General features: G+C 40.1%; 3 protein-coding genes across 5 annotated transcripts; 2 read left to right on the plus strand and 1 right to left on the minus strand.

Annotated features, from left to right (window-relative positions):
- Positions 1-4,379: 4,379 nt before the first annotated feature.
- Positions 4,380-5,855, minus strand: LOC111800641 (nitroreductase family protein). Its single transcript, XM_023684427.2, is given in 2 exon segments — positions 4,380-4,612; positions 4,614-5,855. Coding segments are annotated over 2 exon segments (1,332 nt in total). The 3' UTR covers positions 4,380-4,522.
- A 26-nt stretch (positions 5,856-5,881) lies between these two features.
- On the plus strand, positions 5,882-11,087 carry RAD51C (RAS associated with diabetes protein 51C). Of its 3 annotated transcripts, none has more exons than XM_087126286.1 (10): positions 5,882-6,033; positions 6,749-6,891; positions 7,907-8,005; positions 8,706-8,828; positions 9,053-9,101; positions 9,185-9,255; positions 9,357-9,583; positions 9,863-9,994; positions 10,595-10,661; positions 10,777-11,087. In XM_087126286.1, exons 1-10 carry the CDS (start codon positions 5,882-5,884, stop codon positions 10,950-10,952), a joined length of 1,239 nt encoding a protein of 412 aa, XP_086982412.1. In that variant the 3' UTR covers positions 10,953-11,087. The 3 variants fall into 3 exon arrangements, with proteins under 3 accessions (XP_086982412.1, XP_023540197.2, XP_086982413.1); XM_023684429.2 differs by having other exon boundaries at positions 9,053-9,086; XM_087126287.1 differs by lacking the exon at positions 7,907-8,005.
- A 1,486-nt stretch (positions 11,088-12,573) lies between these two features.
- Positions 12,574-16,269, plus strand: LOC111800488 (Transketolase). The gene is made up of 7 exons (XM_023684203.2): positions 12,574-13,098; positions 13,647-13,737; positions 14,029-14,134; positions 14,211-14,493; positions 14,568-14,716; positions 14,802-14,955; positions 15,098-16,269. The coding sequence occupies exons 1-7, from the start codon at positions 12,613-12,615 to the stop codon at positions 16,055-16,057; spliced, it is 2,229 nt and encodes a 742-aa protein (XP_023539971.1). The 5' UTR covers positions 12,574-12,612; the 3' UTR covers positions 16,058-16,269.
- Positions 16,270-17,486: the final 1,217 nt, after the last annotated feature.

The raw sequence follows: 17,486 nt of genomic DNA on the forward strand, positions 1-17,486 counted from the left end.
ATGCTCTTCTCCCGGCCGATGAAACGTAGAGTTAGCCAAAATTCTTCTCTTCTTCTACTTGTTTATTTCGGAATCTTAACTTCTTAGTTGAATTTCGGGCGATTGTTCATCAATTTTATGGCCAGTCCGACTGAATTTTCCTGGTACTTTGTTTGAGCGAGTAGATTTCAAATGTAATTAACAAAATCCGGAGAGATTGCACCGAAAATTCCGACGGAAAGGCTTCCTTCAGTGAAATGATGGAAGAAGCCGTCCGTTACGCAGACTTGTAATGGAATTTTCTTGTGGCGGATGGGAAGGTAGAACTTGTAGTAGAATACAAGCGAATACAAAATCAAGAAATTTGGAGGCAGTTATTATCAAATGAATTATAAGCAATTAGTAGAGAAATAATGTGAGATCCTATCTCGGTTGGGGGAGAACGAAGAACGAAGGGTGTGAAAACCTCTCTTTAGGAGAGAGGTTTTAGAAACCTTGAGGGAAAGATTGAGAGAGAAAGCCAAAGAGGACAATATATGCTGACAGTTTGGACCATTACAAATAGTATCAAAGCCACGATATGTCAGCAAAGAGGCTAAACATAGAAAAGGGTGGACACAAGGCGGTGTGCTAGAACACCGGACCTTAAAGGGGGGCGAATTTGGGGGGTTCTACATCGATTGGAGAAGGGAACGAGTGCCATCGAAGACACTGAGCCCCAAAGGGAGAGTGAATTGTGAGATCTCACGTCGGTTGGGAGAAGGAAACATTTTATATAAGGGTGTGAAAATCTCTCCCTAGTAGATACGTTTTAAAAACCTTGAGAAAGTCTAAAGAGGACAATATCTACTTAAGGTGAGCTTGGACTCTTACACCCCTCATTCGCGTCACACGCGTCACACACTCGTCACAGGTGATTTTCAACATTGGCTATTATTTGAATTATTACACGACAATATATTCATCCTAAGCTAGAACAATGAGAATTTACTTGTTATCTGCAGTAGTTTGCTTTTATTATCTAAAGAAGCAATTTGCTTCCATTTTAAAGCTACGACTCTGGTTATGAGGACGAAAGTCCCTTGTTTCTTTAAGGCTTTGAAATATTATACAGTGATAGAAAATAACCTTGCAGTTAAGCATCCACGTTGGGGCCAGGATATGCTGGTAGGCTCATTATTCGCTTGTCCAAGACAGGACCTCCAATGGTGAAATGATACAGGCTTTGAAATTTTGATCCTTTCAACCCAAGTGTTTCGTGCACTGCAAAACAAACCAAATGGAGAAAGGATTGAGGTAAAAGGTGTTCATGAAGGTTTAAAACACGTCTGTTAGGAAGAGGTTTCCACACCCTATATAAGGAATGCTTTGTCCCCTCTTCAACCGATATGGGATCTCACAATCCACCCCTTAGGAGCCTAGCGTCTTCACTGGCACACCGATTGGTGCCTGGCTCTAATACCATTTGTAACAGACCAAGCTCACCGCTAGTAGATATTGTCCTCTTTGAGTTTTTCCTTTTGGGCTTTCTCTCAAAGTTTTAAACAGCGTCTGTTAGGGAGAGGAGCGTCTGTTAGGGAGAGGTTTCCACACCCTTATAAGGAATGCTTCGTTCCCCTCCTCAATCAATGTGGGATCTCATAATCCACCCCACCGCTAGTAGATATTGTTCTCTTTGAGTTTTCCCTTTTGGGCTTTCTCTCAAAGTTTTAAACAGCGTCTGTTAGGGAGAGGTTTCCACACCCTTATAAGGAATGCTTCATTCCCCTCCTCAATCAATGTGAGATCTCATAATCCACCCCCACCGCTAGTAGATATTGTCCTCTTTGAGTTTTCCCTTTTGGGCTTTCTCTCAAAGTTTTAAACAGCGTTTGTTAGGGAGAGGTTTCCACACCCTTATAAGGAATGCTTCGTTCCCCTCCTCAATCAATGTGGGATCTCATAATCCACCCCACCGCTAGTAGATATTGTTCTCTTTGAGTTTTCCCTTTTGGGCTTTCTCTCAAAGTTTTAAACAGCGTCTGTTAGGGAGAGGTTTCCACACCCTTATAAGGAATGCTTCATTCCCCTCCTCAATCAATGTGAGATCTCATAATCCACCCCCACCGCTAGTAGATATTGTCCTCTTTGAGTTTTCCCTTTTGGGCTTTCTCTCAAAGTTTTAAACAGCGTTTGTTAGGGAGAGGTTTCCACACCCTTATAAGGAATGCTTCGTTCCCCTCCTCAATCAATGTGGGATCTCATAATCCACCCCCCCTTAGGGGCCTAGCGTCTTCGCTAGCACACTGCCCGGTGTCTAGCTCTGATACCATTTGTAACGGTCCAAGCCCACTACTAGCAAATATTGTCTTCTTTGGACTTTCTCTTTTGGGCTTCCTCTCAAGGTTTTAAAACGTGTCTGTTAGGGAGAGATTTCCACACCCTTATAAGTAATGCTTCATTCCCCTCTTCAACCAATGTGGGATCTCACAATCCACCCCTTGAGGGACCTAGCGTCTTCGCTAGCTCATCGCCCAGTGCTTTGCTCTGATACCATTTGTACCGCCAGCAGATATTGTCCTCTTTGGACTTTCTCTTTCGAGCTTCCCCTCAAAGTTTTAAAGCATGTCTATTAGGGAGAGGTTTCCACACCTTTATAAGAAATGCTTCGTTCCCCTCTCCAACCGATATGGGATCTCACAAAAAATTCCTCGAACGATTTGTTACTCTACAGATTTCTTTTCCGGATTCAAAAACGTACAAGAACGATAAGTTTCTGCAGATCAGTGGAAACTACAAAACATAGATCTTACCAGGATCATCAAAGAAGCAACCAATTCCAGTTGCAGATATATCAACAGCATGAGATTCAAGGTATAACACCTGCCCAAGAACTCCAGTCTCCCAAAAGAGTCGAGGATACATGTAAACGCCTTTTTGCCGCAGTGTAGGCTCATAATGAGCAATCATTCCCAGGCTGAAACAACCATCACTGGCAATATCCTGCATATGAGTATTTTGAACGTTGTCATCATATGGGTATAAGTCTAATGTCAATATCCCATCTACATTCTGCATGCATACTTCCCTAACTAGCAAGAAATTTAAAGGGCATTGCAGTGGTCACTGAGACTATGAAGCTGCAGGCGATATACAAAATGCAAACGTTACGGATGCGCTGCCTGCAGCTTGTGAGGGCTATGGTGTGTGCCCATAAATTTAGTTTGCCTAGATTTGTTGTGTTTTGAGTGTTTACTAATGAACATATGGTTTGATTAGACAGCTTGTCCAGATAAGTTCTAGCAAATCTAGCCATTGAATCAAGACTCGAGTATTGCCTCGTGCAAATTTGATGGTTTCTCTTTTCTTTATGTAGGTATAGCTTTAATTTTGTGTCAACTCCCTTGCTAAGTTTAGCTTATTAGGGGGCATTAGAGCTCGTTCGATATGGCTAAACAATCTTTACAAACTCGACAGTTGGTTAGTTTAGGTGTTGAAAATGCATATCACTTCTCCACAAAACTAGGTTGGGAAGGAGAACGAAACATTCTTTATAAGAGTGTAGAAACTTCTCTCTAGTAGACGTATTTTAAAAACCTTGAGGGGAAAGCCCAAAGAGATAATATCTTCTAGCGGTGGGCTTGGACTGTTACAAATGATATCAGAGCCAGATGCGAGATGATGTGCTAGCGAGGAGGTTGGACCCTGAAGGGAGGAGGAGGGGGGACACGAGGCGGTGTGCCAGTAAGGACGCTGGCCCCAAAGGGGATGGATTGGGGGGTCCTACATCGATTGGAAGGGAACGATGTCAATGAGGACGCTGGGCCCCGAAGGGGGTGGATTGTGAGATCCCACATCGGTTGGGGAGGCGAACAAAACATTATTTATAAGGGTGTGGAAACCTCTCTGTAGCATACGCATTTCAAAAACCTTGAGGGAAAACCCAAAACGGAAAGCCCAACGAGGACAATATCTGCTAGCGGTGAACTTGAGCTATTCCAAATGGTATCAGAGTCAGACACCGAGCAATGTGCCAGCAAAGAGGCTGAGCCCCAAAGGGGGTGGACACGAGGTGCTGTGCCAACAGGAGGCTGAGCCCCAAACCGATTGTGAGATCCCACATCGGTTGGGACACTGGGCTCCAAAGGGGGTGGATCGTGAGATCCCACATCGGTTGGGACACTGGGCTCCAAAGGGGGTGGATCGTGAGATCCCACATCGGTTGGGAGGAGAATGAAACATTCTTTATAAGGGGGTGGAAACCTCTACTTAGCAGACACGTTTTAAAAAAACTTAAGGAAAAGCTCGAAAGGGAAAGTCCAACTAAGACAATATCTTATCTACTCACGTTGAGCTTGAGCTTGAGCTATTAGAAAAATCACCCAATAGACATATAGAAATGAAGTTAAACCAACCTGATGGCATGACAATCGCTTGGAAAGTGCCTGATAATCACCTCTATGTAGTTCATACAGAGGGAGATCACTAGGACAACCATCAGGCTTCACCCACTTAAAATCTGGTTTAGTAGCTTTCTTCAGCTCATCAAAATGATCTTCATTTCTCACCAAAAAGTACAGACCCTGTGGCAATCCCACCACCCTGTGAACGAACATAGCAGCATGAACCTCAGCCTCCCATGGCAGAGCTCGAAACGGCAATGCCAATCCTTCCCTTTGCTTCTCCCCTCCACGAGAACCCGAAGGCACACAATGTAAAAGAATCTGATAAAACATGTCTCTCGTTATCGATGTGACACCGTCCATGTCGACTGCGCTCCTGCGCTTCCTCACGACTTCCCTCACCGTAAAATCCTTGTATGGACGTTCACCAATAACCCCACTGCTCTGAAATGGATGAACTAAAGCTCTACATTCACCTGTTAATGGCTTCTCAACAGCCATGGCTGTTCTATAAATTATATCCCAACATATATGCTGTTTGCTGAGCAAATTTGCCTCTCCTTTCCAGTCTAACTCGGTGAATTCCTGTATTGCAGAGCTCAATTCCTCGTAATTCAAGGTAAAATCAGCAGTACCATTAGGAAAAACAGCAACAACACAATCAGGATGCTCGAATTCAATCACCGGAAACGAACCCTTCACAGGTCGGGACGGGATTTCGAACTCGGGGAATGTATGCAACCCCATGAGCTTCTTCAAATCATCATATCCCAATCCATCAAGAACCTTCACATCCCAACCCAATCCTGCAGCAGCCATGGAAACCGCCGCAATGGCATGGCCGACATCGTGATTACAATACCGAAACGCTCGCTCACCGTACTTCCAAGCCTCACGCCAGAAAATCGACGACAACCCAATAAGAAAACTGTTCTCAGGAAAGAATTTAAAGAAAAACCCATCTGGAATTTGAGTTCTAATCTCCAACGCATGCTCTTTAGGAGCATAATGCGCGACAAACCCAGAATCTGATATCGATTTTATAGGCGGAGATATCAAATACGCCTCCGTGGGATGCAAATTCCCGCTACTGGGATTGACTCTCAGCGACCAAGTGGAAAACCCAGTAGATTTCCAAGCAGAAAGAGCCAAAGAATCGTAAAAGAACTGAGAAATTGTGGCTTTACAAACAGTTTTCGGATTAGGTAACGAAACAAAGAGAGAATCATACGAAGGAGCTTCATCGATCACATCATCCGATGCGGCGGATTGCTTGAGAATCGGGAAATGGGAGAGAGGGAGAAGAGGGGCGGCGGTGTAGCGGCGGAAGGGGTTCGGCTGGTTCGCCCAATCGAGGCCGTGGGGGCCTCTAGCGTAGCTGGAGAAGGCGTGCTTGGTTTGGTTGTGGTATTTGAGGACCTGCGAGAGGTTCGGATCGTCTTGGTCGAGTGGGGTATTGGAAGAGGAGGAAGAGAAGGGCATGGCCATGGCCATGGCGGATGAGACTGTGAGTGAGGGAAATGGAAGCGTGGAGGTTGAAGAAGGTGGAAGAAGAAGGGCTATGGCGGGAGGGTTCCAGAAGATGGAGAACCTTGGAGAAGGAAGCCGCAAAGGCATCCTGGTTCGTGGGCTACACATTTGGGCATCTTTGTCTCTTGAGAATTAAAGCGAGGTCCGTTTTTCTCATAATTCTTCCAACAATTTTGGAGTTTGTTCTTGTTTGTTGTCTTTTCACAACTAGGGATTAAATCCTCATAAATATATATATATATTTTTAAATATTAATCTCATAAGTGGATAATTTACATTTTTAATATAATTTATATTTGAGAATCTCAAACATATTATTAAATTCAATAATATTTTATTAACAAAAATATAATATAATATTTACAATAATTTCTAAAAATTTAAATTTTAATATTATAATATAAGTTTTAGGTTAATGGGTAAATGGAGAGTGACGAATATGGAAAAAATTCCTCGTTTTCTTTTCTATTCCTCGCCTCGTTAGGAGCGGTCCCACGGATTAAATAAACATCTTTAAATATAACATCGTGTTTTTTTTTTTCGAAAAAAAAAAAAAAGTAAACTAGAATGTAAATTTGATTTTTAAACAATTTTTTTGGATTTTGTAAAAAATTTAAGAGTATTATTGAATTTTTTAACATTTTTATGTAATTTAGTTTTTCACTTTTTGAAACCATCTCCAATTTAAATTAGGAAGGGTAATTTCGTCTTTTCACAATTGGTAAAAAAAAAAAACCACAGTTTTTGAAAGGGGTCTTTCTCCAAATTCAAAACATTTAGAGGCTATTTTTCTAAAATTACCCCTGCGCGCGCCGTAGAAACCTCACTCCTTTCATTTCATCGGCGATAACCCATAGTGTTACTCGGAGACACAGAGAGAAACCAAATATGGAGGTCGGGAGGTTGCCGATATCCGCTACGCTTCGAGGTAAACTGATATCAGCAGGCTATACTACTCTCTCCTCTCTTGCTTCCGTCTCTCCTTTCGACCTTGCTCGAGGTATCATCACTTTCCTTTTCTTTTGATCGAACTTCCTGTTCAACATCTGTTTTCGCTTTAAATTCTTCGGTTTTCCGTTTTCTTTGGATTTTTGTTCATATGTCATCGTTCTGTGTGTGTTCTTGTTTTTTTTTACCACTGGTGTAATATAATCCGACGCACGAATTTGTTTAAAGGAGGTTGAAATTAGCCATTTCGGATCATTCGACCTCTAGGATGAATTTCATTGCTGGAATGTTTAACGTTTCAAGGAAATTTTATAAGAGAAAAAACATTCCGAAATCTCTAAGAGAACGAGAAATAGGAAACGACTATTCGAGCCTTGAATTGTGGTAATGAATGAATATATTGTGATAATCAATCGGTAATCACCTGAGTAGATCTTAGAGCCTTAGATTTGTGTTGAATTTTGGACCTCAAGGAATTTTATGACTCCGTATGTTCCTGTTGGAATTTATTAAACAGTTTTAATGACCAGAACTAGCTGCAGCATTGGTTCATTCTTCCTTTTGCTATATTTCAAGGCTAGATATTTGAAATTTTTTCATGCTTGCATGCATACATCTTGTTATTATTGGTCCTTCAATTTGACCCACCTTCTCTGGCAGTGATTTAGTATTGAGTATGAGATTTCAATCAATCAATCTTTTCTGTCTCGAAAGGTTCTATTTCAGCTTCAATCTTCTCAACGTCCCTTGTTTAAACAAGCATGTAAATTCCTTTGATCTTAAATAATGATGGGACGGAAGCATGAATTTTTCTTCATTATCAGTAACCCAAAAATCCACTCACTTCAGCTTATTTGCGGTAATAATTTTTCTTGAGAAGGAGCTTGTCTCAGGGTATTCTTTTCTTGTTATCACGAAATGATAAATATTGTGTATTTCTCTTAATTTCATCTATTTACTTATTTTCACCCTTTTCTGTTCAATTTCATCGGTCGTGTTACTTTAGTTTTCACTTTCATTGTCTGTGAATGTTGAGTATCGTTAACAAGCCGTCTCATGTGATTCAGAACTGGAAATCTCAAACAATGAAGCTTTTGAAATTCTTAAATTTGCATCACATGGTAGTAGGCTGGACAGGCCAGACGGGAGTGGTGCTATTGTTAATGGTACAGTTTCCTCTTTGCGTAGTTTATTTTCTGAAAGCAACAGTAAGAAGAAAACTGTGAACTGTGTGACTTATGAAATAAAAAATAAAGTGCACGTGATCGGTTTTTAATGTCATCCCTTTGTTGGATCTGGAAGGTTCTTCATTAAAGATGAGTACTTCATAGTTTGCTCAAAATAGATGTAGTTATCTAAATGAATAGACAAAATTGGCTCTTTTCTTTCTTTTTTTTCTTCATTTTTAATGACAATTTTTTCAAATGTATGTTCCTTTTTATGAAGTTTCAACTGTGTTTTAGATAAAAAAAAAATAAAAAAAAAACTGCTACTGTTAACTTATTCACAGAGTGGTTTACTTCCATTAATTGGTTATGATGTATTTGTGTGTATCATGTTTCTTCTGCCAAGCAAGTTCTTCCTTATTGAATCATCTCATTAGTTGCAATCTTCTCATAGATCGAAAATACTTTATCAAAGGTGTAGATATCTTGTGATATACCTTGATGTGTTCATTTACTATCGCATAGTTGTTTAATAGATTGATGTACTATCAGTCAATTGATTGGTGGGTATCCTTTTTTTGGTCTGTTTCCACATCTAATTACTTCATTATTTTCTAATTATTATTAATATATCGTGGAACCAGCTCTGATCAATCCATGTAATTTCAAATATCTATTTTGGAATTCTTATCTAGGACAGGTGCAGAGACTGCTTGGGATATGCTCCACAAAGAGCAGTTACTGCCACGTATTACCACATCTTGTGCAGATTTAGATAACCTTCTTGGTGGAGGAATTAATAGCAGTGAGGTTACGGAAATTGGTTAGTGATTGTTATTCTTTCTCTGGTCAGTTGCATTATTACGTGTAATGAGTACATTGTGTTCTCCCCTTTATTTTCTGAAGAAGAATGCACTTTATAATGGAATGTCAACTCATGTTCTCGATTGAAATTTCTTAATCTCGCCCTTTTTTGTTTGAATGTCAACTCATGTTTTATTATTATGCTTTTGAGACATGAATATTTAATTTATTTATTTTTGCCAGGTGGAGTACCGGGTATCGGTAAAACACAGCTTGGGTATGGATTTTTGTTGTATGTTTCTCTCCCAGTGTGAAAATTATTCTTTGTTATACAGAAATAAAATGACATAATGTTTATTTTGCATCGAGTAACAGGATTCAACTTGCTGTAAATGTTCAAATTCCAGGTGCATTTGGTGGCTTAGGTGGAAAAGCAGTTTATATAGGTAGGTTCCAATTCCAGATTTTGCTTCCAATTCTTTTGAATTTTTTTCTAGCGATCTATATTTGCAATCTAGTTAGGAACATGGCTTTCCTTGATGTTTAGATACAGAAGGGAGCTTTATGGTGGAGCGTGCTGTGCAGATTGCTGAAGCATGTATAGAAGATATGACAGATTACAGTGTCTTAGTAAAAAAGAATGCAACGCCTCATCAAGTTCAAATCCAACCAAAAGATATCTTGGAAAACATATTTTACTTTCGTGTCTGCAGCTATACAGAGCAAATTGCCCTAGTAAATTATCTGGACAAGTTCATTACGGAGCACAAAGATGTAGGTAGAATTTTCTTTAACTCTTTAAACTATTATCACTGTCTAGGAAAATAATTCAGATACGTGTAGTTCTGTCGTTCGAGTTTCTTGTATTACATTGCTTAATCGTTAATGATGCTGCCTGGAAGCTTTCTTCTTTTGTCTTGAGTAAATTGTTGTTTTTCTTGATTTGGTTACTTCTAACCAAAAAGTTCTCTGAATTACAATATTTTTTTCCTAGATCTTCTTTGTTGGTCTTCAGTTCAAGTATTTAGATAATTACTGATTATTTCTTTGCAGGTTAAGGTTATCATAGTTGATAGTGTGACGTTCCATTTCCGCCAAAATTTTGATGACTTGGCGCTCAGGACACGGTTACTCAGTGAAATGGCTCTTAAGTTGATGAAGCTGGCCAAGAAGTTTAATTCGGCCGTAAGAATCAGTTATCTAATTATAATGTTTCATACTAACATATATGGTAGTATCAACTTAAAATTGACATAAGTAGTAATTTATAAAGTTGAATGTGTCAACTTTATTAGCAAGCATGGACACTTTAAACTAGCACATTGAATAAGTTATATATATATATACACACACACGCACAGACAATTTGACTCGTGGGAATAACAAAAATCAGTGTATTTGACTAATAAACTTCGAATTTCTCGATATCATGTCACATTTAGAACATGTAGAAATATTTTGAATTCTCGATACATTTTTTCTAATACAAGATTCAGCATGATATAAGTAAATCATTTAAATGGATGAGAAATCCATATCTTTGAAGAAGATATTTTTCTTCCTATGCCCCTTTCATATCATGTCAATATCCTGAATTTGCATCTATACTCAACCAATGCTGAGAGAAACACACATATGCTTGGTTATGTCACTTTACCGTTTTTATTTTACGTATCATTTTCCTCCTAATTTCTTGTTTCATTCATGCTAGTAGTCACTAATTTGTTCTATTGTTTTTCCCGTCTTTGTTGCTTTTTTCTCCTCATTTCCCCGACTCTTCGGCAGGTTGTTCTACTGAATCAGGTCACCACTAAGTTCGCCGAAGGCTCATTCCAATTGACTCTTGCATTGGGTATGTCATTTTTAAGTCTCCTCTTACTTTCCACTGTTAAAAATCATTGTTGATCTGTCACTTGTTGCACCCCCTTGGATGTCTTTAAGCATTCTGATTCCATTGAGTTGATTAGGTGATAGCTGGTCACACTCTTGCACGAACCGGATCATTTTATATTGGAATGGCGATGAAAGGTACGCGTATCTTGAAAAATCGCCCTCTCTTCGATCTGCATCGGCACCTTATTCTGTGACTTGTAGAGGCATTAGAAATTCTACATCAAGTAATAAGAGAACCAAAATGATCTAAAGATTTGAAACACCTTTAAAGCTCACATGAATTCATGTTGTTCTCACGCTTCATCTAATTTAAGTATGGATTATCTGAATGGTTCTTGGTTCTTTCTATGATTTGGGAAATTGAAAGTTGCTCCCTTTTGTTGAAGAGATGCGTATATTTATCTTCTTGCTGCCGTTGGAATCTTTTTCATGAATTTTCTCTCTTTAGCCGGTAAATCATACATGGCTCAAAGGGATTCTTATCCTTTTTTAGGTAAAGTAATATAATTTCTTTTTAGGGGGAAAAAAGTTATATATATATATATATATATATATATATATATATATATATATATATATATATATATATCGAGATCAACAAGTGGGGTGGAAGAACTTGCTTGACCGTTGGGTAGCTATTTCACCGAGTCTCTCTATGAGACAATGTGTGATTCAAACTCCTAAATTCTTAATCGAGCGTATATTGTTTAATCAGTTGAATTATGCTTCGTTCTACATTATTTGAACAAGGCTGTTTTATAAGAATTAGTTCGTACAGTTATTTTTGTTAGTAGACCGATATGTTATGTAGTTATTTGGTTAATATGGGGTGACATAGGTTTCGTGAATTACTCACGACGTTTCCAAAATTTATTAAAAATTTAAGCATTGAAATGAAATTTCTAAATGTATGATAATTGAAGTGGAATAGAAGAACATGGGAAAATTTAATTATGAATATGGTTTCATCTGAATTTTTATTTCTAGGGCTCTTTTTTTTAAAACATAATATTACATTTAAGTCTATTTAGATAAATAAGTTTGGTTGATGAAGATGAATGGCCATCGCTTGATGATGACGACCAAAATATGTTCATTACCAAATTTATGGACGATTGGCGAACCAATTCAAATTTGGATCTTGATATGTTCGTGCCTTTCAAAAGTAGATATTTTGTGGGTTCACCATGAATGCAGTCTAAGTGGTCAGTGATTTCAAGATCCCATAAAAAATACTTTTTTTATGTTTCGGGTTTTAGCTATAGCTTGTATTCATTTAGCCATTTCCTCCTTCATTCTCGAACCTCTTGATATTGTGACTTTTTCCCATGCTTCCTCATTCACATTTTTCAAAAATAATTTAAAATTAAGTTTCCTATTTTCCTATGTTTCATTCTTTACTTTAATTAATCAAACTATAGCAAGGAAACACATTAATTGAAATATTATATTTTGAACTGTATCCCTAGAAAAAAAATATATTTATTATTATTATTATTATTATTATATTTTTAGTATAACACTTTCCATAGCGTTGAACTCCGAAAAAATAAAGAAATTTGACATTTATTCACCTTAAAGTATAGACTAAAAGTGAAGCCTTTTTACAAAGAGAGATATATTTGTGATAAAGTAAGCTACAAAAAATATAAACCTCTATTATTTCCCCAAAAAATATTAAAAAAATCCAATAAAAATTATTTTATTTTATTTTCTAAAAAACCTGTTAATTAGTGGAGGAAATTTTGGAAGGCAGCCGTTTATCTTACCCACACTCAACGGCTGAGATTCTCCATCGTTCTAATCCAATGGCCACCTTTCGTCTCTCAAGCTCGATCCTCCATTTCCACACAAGATATAACTGATACTCCGACAATCCATTTCTTCAATCCGCCACCATTCCCACACCCATGGCTTCCACTTCCTCCCTCACTCTTTCTCAAGCTCTCTTCTCCCGCGAAATCTCCCGCCATGCCTCCAATTCCTCCTCCGACCGAGTCCCCTTCTCTATCCCCACATTCTCCGGCCTCAAATCCACCAAACCACCGCGCCTTTCCGGCTCCGCCCACCGCCCCAGGACCGCCCACTACCGCCGCCAAATCGTTAGAGCTGCCGTCGCTGAGACATTGGGCACCACCGCTGAAACTGCCCTCGTTGAGAAGTCCGTCAACACGATCCGATTCTTGGCCATTGATGCGGTTGAGAAAGCTAATTCCGGTCACCCTGGTTTGCCCATGGGCTGTGCGCCGATGGGTCATATTCTCTACGATGAGATCATGAAATACAACCCCAAGAATCCTTACTGGTTCAATCGGGATCGCTTCGTTTTGTCTGCCGGACATGGCTGTATGTTGCAGTATGCTCTGCTTCATCTTGCTGGCTACGACAGTGTCAGGGTTGGTTCCCTGAACTTTATTTATTTGTTTTTCAGCTTCATTGGCTTTGTTCTTCATGTTCATAAGCTTGTTTTACTTGAATTATCTGAAATTCTAAGTTTCTGGGTCTGGTTTTTATCTCTTTTGGAATGATTTATCCAAGTGTGAGAAGAAATGAGCTAAAACGCTCTGCTTTAAGCCATAGAGGTCTTTCTTTAATAGACAGACATGAGTGGGAAATCGAGGAGTATGTGAGGTTGTATGTACAGAGTACGGCGACGGGTGATTTGGAGGCCAAAAGGGTGGAGCCGAAGAGTAATCAATCGGCTCCGCTTGCGGCCACCATGTAGACTGCTCCCTGCCGTGTCAAAGCCAGTAGTAGTGGTGGAGAAGAAGATGAGTAGAGAATTCATAAGCCATTGAAAATAAAGGATCGGGACCCTAAAGTAAAGGGTTTTGATACCATGAAAATATTTGCTATTTGTCTGTAATAAACGGTCAAATATGGTACATATAGTAAACCATAATTCAAGGCTAAATATCCTTAACATAGCTGATTTTGGTATTAGGAGGAAGATTTGAAGAGCTTTCGTCAATGGGGAAGCCGAACCCCAGGACACCCAGAGAACTTTGAAACGCCCGGTGTTGAGGTCACAACTGGTAAGATTCTTGTCTTGAAACTCAATTGATCCATGTCGTAACGGAGAAGTTGATACAATTTGGCTTACTTTATTATTTGATTCTATCGAAGATTGGTAGGAGGGAGTCCCACGTTGGCTAATTTAGGAAATGATCATGAGTTTATAAGTAAGGAATATATCTTCATTGGTACGAGGCTTTTTGAGAAAGCCCAAAGCAAAGCCATGAGAGCTTATACTCAAAGTGGACAATATCATATCATTGCGGAAAGTCGTGATTTCTAACGGATTTTCTTGTTCCCATCGCTTGCAGGTCCTCTTGGACAGGGAATTGCAAATGCTGTTGGATTAGCCCTGGCAGAGAAACACTTAGCCGCTCGTTTTAACAAACCCGACAGCGAGATCGTCGACCACTACACGTAAGAACATCGCCATTTAACCGATGATTTGCAGCTATTTTGTGTTTGCTCAAAGGTATTTGTATGTGTTCTACAGATATGTCATACTAGGAGATGGTTGCCAAATGGAGGGAATTGCCAATGAGGCTTGTTCTTTGGCTGGTCATTGGGGACTAGGGAAGCTCATTGCTTTTTATGATGATAACCACATTTCGATCGATGGAGATACCGAGATTGCCTTCACCGAGAGTGTCGATACTCGTTTCGAGGGTCTAGGATGGCATGTTATCTGGGTGAAGAACGGAAACACGGGGTACGATGAAATCCGTGCTGCGATTCAGGAAGCTAAAGCTGTTAAAGACAAGCCTACGATGATCAAGGTTCGGGTTATCGCCTATCTTTTAAGGTTTATTTTGGTTGTAAGAAAGCTAGCATGTATTCTATTCATTTTCAGGTGACAACAACCATTGGTTATGGATCTCCAAACAAAGCCAATTCATATAGTGTTCATGGTAGTGCACTTGGTACGAAAGAAGTCGAGGCTACGAGGAGCAACCTTGCGTGGCCATACGAACCTTTCCACGTGCCAGAGGACGTTCAAAAGTAAGAACGATTAGCTCCGTTCGTACTTCTAATTAGTCTACATGGTAAATTTTACTGATCCAACATGTTTTCGATGATTTTTCAGGCACTGGAGTCGTCACATTCCCCAGGGTGCAGATCTTGAGGCCGAATGGAACGCTAAGTTTGCTGAATATGAGAAGAAGTACGCCGAGGAAGCGGCTGAGTTGAAGTCGATCATCAGCGGCGAACTACCTGCAGGTTGGGAAGATGCACTTCCGGTGAGTCGTCTCGAATCAAATTGAGTTGGGCATATTTGAAAGTTGTGTTCGAGATCAACTTGTCCTAATGTTAAATTTACGTTTAAAACGTATATACCGATTATGATCGTCTTAAAAGGCTTTCGTTAATGCAACTTTGCAGAAATATACACCTGAGAATCCAGGTGATGCTACTAGGAATCTGTCTCAACAATGTCTTAACGCCCTCGCGAAAGTTCTTCCCGGTTTCCTTGGCGGGAGTGCTGACTTGGCATCGTCGAACATGACGCTTCTGAAAATGTATGGCGACTTCCAGAAGAACACGCCAGAAGAACGCAACGTTCGGTTCGGTGTTAGGGAACATGGGATGGGTGCCATATGCAATGGGATAGCTCTTCACAGCCCTGGGTTCATCCCATACTGTGCCACATTCTTTGTTTTCACTGACTACATGAGAGCTGCTATGAGGATTTCTGCCTTGTCTGAAGCTGGTGTGATCTACGTTATGACTCACGACTCGATCGGGCTCGGAGAAGATGGTCCGACCCATCAACCGATAGAACACCTAGCAAGCTTTCGAGCAATGCCCAACATATTAATGTTTAGGCCTGCTGATGGTAATGAAACTGCTGGTGCTTACAAGGTTGCTGTTGTGAACAGGAAGAGGCCTTCTATTATGGCTCTTTCACGGCAAAAGTTGCCTCAACTCCCCGGAACCTCGATCGAAGGAGTCGAGAAGGGTGGCTACATTATTTCCGACAACTCTTCGGGCAACAAGCCGGACGTTATCTTGATCGGAACTGGTTCTGAATTGGAGATTGCTGCACAAGCAGGAGAGGAACTCAGAAAGGAAGGAAAAGCTGTTAGAGTTGTTTCCTTTGTCTCTTGGGAGCTTTTTGATGAGCAGTCCGATGCGTACAAGGAAAGCGTGTTGCCTGAAGCTGTATCAGCTCGAGTGAGCATCGAGGCCGGTTCGACATTCGGGTGGGGTAAAATTGTTGGAAGCAAAGGGAAGTCGATTGGTATCGATCGATTTGGTGCTAGTGCACCAGCAGGAAAAATATACAAGGAGTTCGGTATCACGGTCGAGGCTGTCGTAGCAGCTGCTCGGGAACTTAGCTAGGATCATTCGTGGCGAAATTTCTTTGAATCCTTCTTGCTAAATCACATTCTCTGTTGCTTATGATTCTGTTCACAGTAAATGTGATCACAAATGAGAAACAGAGAGAGGCATTATCAGTGTTTTTGAGTGAAAATGAAGTTTGCAACAGTTTCCGGACCTCTCTTTTATGTATCTTCTATGTTCTAAATGTCAGTGGCTTGATGTTGGTATCAGTTGTGCTGATATTTTCTTCCAAAAATATGAATTTGATACTCATCTGTGTTGCCTCTACCAATTATTTTCTTAATATGGAATGATATGAACTCCTAACTCGTGTCTTAACCAATTGAGCTATGTTCGAGTTGACGAGATGGTGGTTGACTGAGGAGGTGATATTGTGGCTACATAAAGAAAACAAGCGGCTTGTAAGAATGCATGGCTTAACCAGAGTTATGCTTGGGTTGACGAGAGATGGTTGGTTGAGGAGGTGATATTGTGATCACACAAAGAAACAAAAGCGGCTTGTAAGAATGCATGTCTTAACGAATTGAGTTATGCTCATGTTAATAAGAGGGTGGTTGACTAAAGAGATGATCTTGTGGCTACACAATGAAACAAGCGGCTTGTAAGAATGCATGTCTGAACTAATTGAGCTATGTTCAGGTTGACGAGAGAGTGGTTAGTAGAGGAGGTGATCTTGTAGCCACGCAAAGAAAACAAGTAGCTTGTAGAGGAGGTGATCTTGTAGCCACGCAAAGAAAACAAGTAGCTTGTAAAAACGTATGTCTTAACTAATTGAACTATGCTCAGATTGACAAGAGGGTGGGTAGTTGAGAGGGTGATCTTGTGGCCACACAATAAAACAAGCGGCTCGTAAGAATGCATGTTTTAGCCAATTGAGCTATGCTCGGGTTGACGAGAGGGTGGTTGGTTGAGGAAGTGATCTTATGGCGACATAACGAAAATAAGTGGCTCATAAGAATGCATGTCTTAAAGAACTAGTTGAGCTATGCTCGGGTTGACGAGAGAGTGGTTGGTTGAGGAAGTGATCTTGTGGCGACATAAAGAAAATAAGTGGCTCATAAGAATGCATGTCTTAAAGAACTAGTTGAGCTATGCTCGGGTTGACGAGAGGGTGGCTAGCTAAGGAGGTGATCTTGTGGTCACACAAAGAAAATAAGTGGCTCGTAAGAACGTATGTCTTAACTAATTGAACTATGCTCAGGTTGACAAAAGGGTGGCTAGTTGAGAAGGTGATCTTGTAGTCACGCAATAAAAACAAGCGGCTCGTAAGAATGCATTGTCTTACCCAATTGAGCTATGCTCGGGTTGACGAGAGGGTGGTTGGTTGAGGAGGTGATCTCGTGGCCACACAAAGAAAACAAGCGGCTCGTGTGAGGTACCGAAAGGATTGAATTGGATAGTTGGATATGGGTCCTTCCAAAGGCCA

Source organism: Cucurbita pepo, chromosome 8 (assembly GCF_057944985.1).
Source record: "Cucurbita pepo subsp. pepo isolate OVF chromosome 8, ASM5794498v1, whole genome shotgun sequence".
NCBI classification, from domain to species: Eukaryota; Viridiplantae; Streptophyta; class Magnoliopsida; order Cucurbitales; family Cucurbitaceae; genus Cucurbita; species Cucurbita pepo.